This window comes from Apis florea, unplaced genomic scaffold, assembly GCF_048593485.1.
Source record: "Apis florea isolate Af1SG1 unplaced genomic scaffold, ASM4859348v1 contig_2293_pilon, whole genome shotgun sequence".
NCBI lineage: Eukaryota > Metazoa > Arthropoda > Insecta > Hymenoptera > Apidae > Apis > Apis florea.
Window position 1 is genome coordinate 2,157,347 of NW_028256554.1, and position 2,480 is coordinate 2,159,826.

The 2,480-nt window shown below is 22.7% G+C and overlaps 1 protein-coding gene across 2 annotated transcripts; it reads left to right on the top strand.

The window, feature by feature from the left end:
- The first annotated feature begins 162 nt into the window (after positions 1-162).
- Positions 163-2,275, top strand: LOC100865433 (uncharacterized). Of its 2 annotated transcripts, XM_086903525.1 has the most exons (5): positions 198-267; positions 402-544; positions 625-1,471; positions 1,559-1,972; positions 2,040-2,275. In XM_086903525.1, the coding sequence occupies exons 2-5, from the start codon at positions 416-418 to the stop codon at positions 2,066-2,068; spliced, it is 1,419 nt and encodes a 472-aa protein (XP_086759651.1). In that variant the 5' UTR covers positions 198-267; positions 402-415; the 3' UTR covers positions 2,069-2,275. The 2 variants fall into 2 exon arrangements, with proteins under 2 accessions (XP_012343283.1, XP_086759651.1); XM_012487829.3 differs by having other exon boundaries at positions 163-544.
- Positions 2,276-2,480: the final 205 nt, after the last annotated feature.

Genomic DNA, 2,480 nt, shown 5'->3' on the forward strand with positions numbered 1-2,480 from the left:
TATATATATATATATATATATATATTCAAACTTTATTTTTATAAAAAATATAAAATTTATTTTTTATTTAAATTACAATATTTTATTTATAAAATATAAAATTTTTAGAGATATAAGTTGTTTTTATATGTTGTTTTTAGAAATATAATATATCTTTGATGTTATATATAAAATATACCGCCAGATGTCGTTTACATGTTTATCGACAGTTTATTTTCTATCTTCATATTGACGAGAAATTCGATGGAAAATTTTGAATGCGTTCTTGTATGATTTAATATTTTTGTTTATTATTTTTATATATTTATAATAGTTAATAATAGTTAATAAAAAGGATTAATGTAGTTGAAAAAGAATGTATATTATTCACTATTCTTTTTTAATTTTTTCTTTCACAAAAGAGTAATTTTAAACAATGGAAGGTTCGAAAGCGGAAAAAAGAATAAAACCAGATGACTCGGAGGAAAAATTAGTGGAACCTAGTTTAGTGAGAATTAATAAGCATGGTTGTGCTCCTCATAATATTCACATTGATAAAAATGAGGTATTAAGAAATATAAACTTTTTATCTAGTGCCTTTTTAATCAATTTTTCTCAATAAGTTTTTCTTTAAATTTTAAACAGTTTAAAATAGGCCGTGCAAAAGATAATGATGAAATTATTTTGGATGCAATGATATCTAGAAAACATTGTATTTTAAGATATGAAGAAAATGAAGAGTGGACAATTAAAGATTTAAGTTCTTCTGTTACATTTGTTAACGATGTTCCTTTAACATTTGGTGTGAGTCAAAAACTTTGTGATGGAGATATCATACAATTTAGTGCATCTGAAAAATTTAAATATATATTTATTCTTGATTTTAAAGACGAATACAAAGTTAAAAAGCCTAAGATAGATGAAAACATATTAGATAATGTTTTTATAGAACAAAAAACATTTGCGCAAGATCAAGAATGTCAAAAAAAAATTCTTAAAGACAAACTACAACTAAAACAAAAGCAACAAGATGAATTAAAACAGCAATTAAAACAACTTTTAAAACAACAAAATGTTACAAAAGAAGATACTAAAGATTTAAAACAACAAATTATATTATTAGAAAATAAAATAAAACATGGTAATGTTCAAGAACAGTATTTGCAAAATATGTATACTGACTTGTTAGAAAAATTAGAAAATGAACGGATAGAATTTGAAAAAAAATTGAATGAAGAAAAACAAAAATGGCAAGAAGCTCTAAATGTAAGTAAACTTGAGAAAGAAATGTTAGAATTAAAAATGAAAGAACAAATGGAAAAATGGAGAGAAGAGCAACAAACTAAATGGAAAAATGTTATGGAAAACAGAGTTAAAGAAGAAAAAAATATACAAGCCCAACTATTAAATGAAAAAATAATTTTAGAAGAAAAATTAAAAGAAACAGAAAAAGCTCTAAAAGAACAAACTAAAATAGAAACAATAAATAATGGTATATATTTTTTTCACACATATATCAATATCATAATATATTAAATATTTTATTGATAATAAATTAATTATGTTCTTTCATATATAGTTGCAGGGACTTCTGATAATTCGAATGACAGTTGTATATTTTTAGAAATAAAAAATCCTTCAGAATTTCAAAATATAGATACAATAGATTTAACAATTCCTACTCAAGTTGCTTCTAAAATTGATGAAAAAGAAAGTGTGCTTAATAAAATTAATGATATAATGGATGAACAATTAACTTGCACCATATGTTCAGAATTATTTGTGAAAGCAACAACATTAAATTGCATGCATACATTTTGTCAACATTGTATAAATGTATGGAATAAAAAAAGAAAGGAATGTCCAGTATGTAGGGCACCAGTATCATCAATGAATAGATCAATAGTTCTAGATAATTTTATTGAAAGTATGTTAGAAAATTTATCTATTCGATTCAAAGAAAAGAGGAAAGAAATTTTGGAAGAAAGACAAGGTAGGCATAAAAATAAATATATAATATATGTCTAAAAAGACATTTAAATAATTTTAAAATGTTTTAGCAATGGAGTACAAGAAAAAAATTCGTTGAACAATTACCATGGAAAAAAATAATTAATTTATTAATATTGTTATAATAATGTTATATTAATATGTACTGTTTCATATTAACTTTTAGAGATAAAGAATGATAACATTTCATTGTATAAATGTTAGCATTATAAAAGTAAGATATAATAGTAAAAATATGTAAAAATGTATGATTTATTTTTGCTATAAAGTTTTTTAAAAGCAAAAATTTTTTGTTATGTCATAGTTGAGTACATAACACACATGAACAACATTATTTGATAAAAAAATATAGCTAAGAAAAGAATGATAGCGCTCTCTGGGGGCACAATATTAAACAATTATTGTATATACATATATAGAATCATAATCGTGCGAGTTTTCATGAAAATCAGCCAATAAAAGTTTGACGACGTGCGCATTTATGAAAACAT

What these genes read in the sequence shown, in the direction of transcription:
- LOC100865433 (XM_012487829.3), top strand. Translation starts at nt 416, where the DNA reads ATGGAAGGTTCGAAAGCGGAAAAAAGAATAAAACCAGATGACTCGGAG. An exon ending in TTCACATTGATAAAAATGAG is followed by an intron (nt 545 to 624) that starts GTATTAAGAAAT and finishes AATTTTAAACAG; the next exon opens with TTTAAAATAGGCCGTGCAAA. An exon ending in AATAGAAACAATAAATAATG is followed by an intron (nt 1,472 to 1,558) that starts GTATATATTTTT and finishes TTTCATATATAG; the next exon opens with TTGCAGGGACTTCTGATAAT.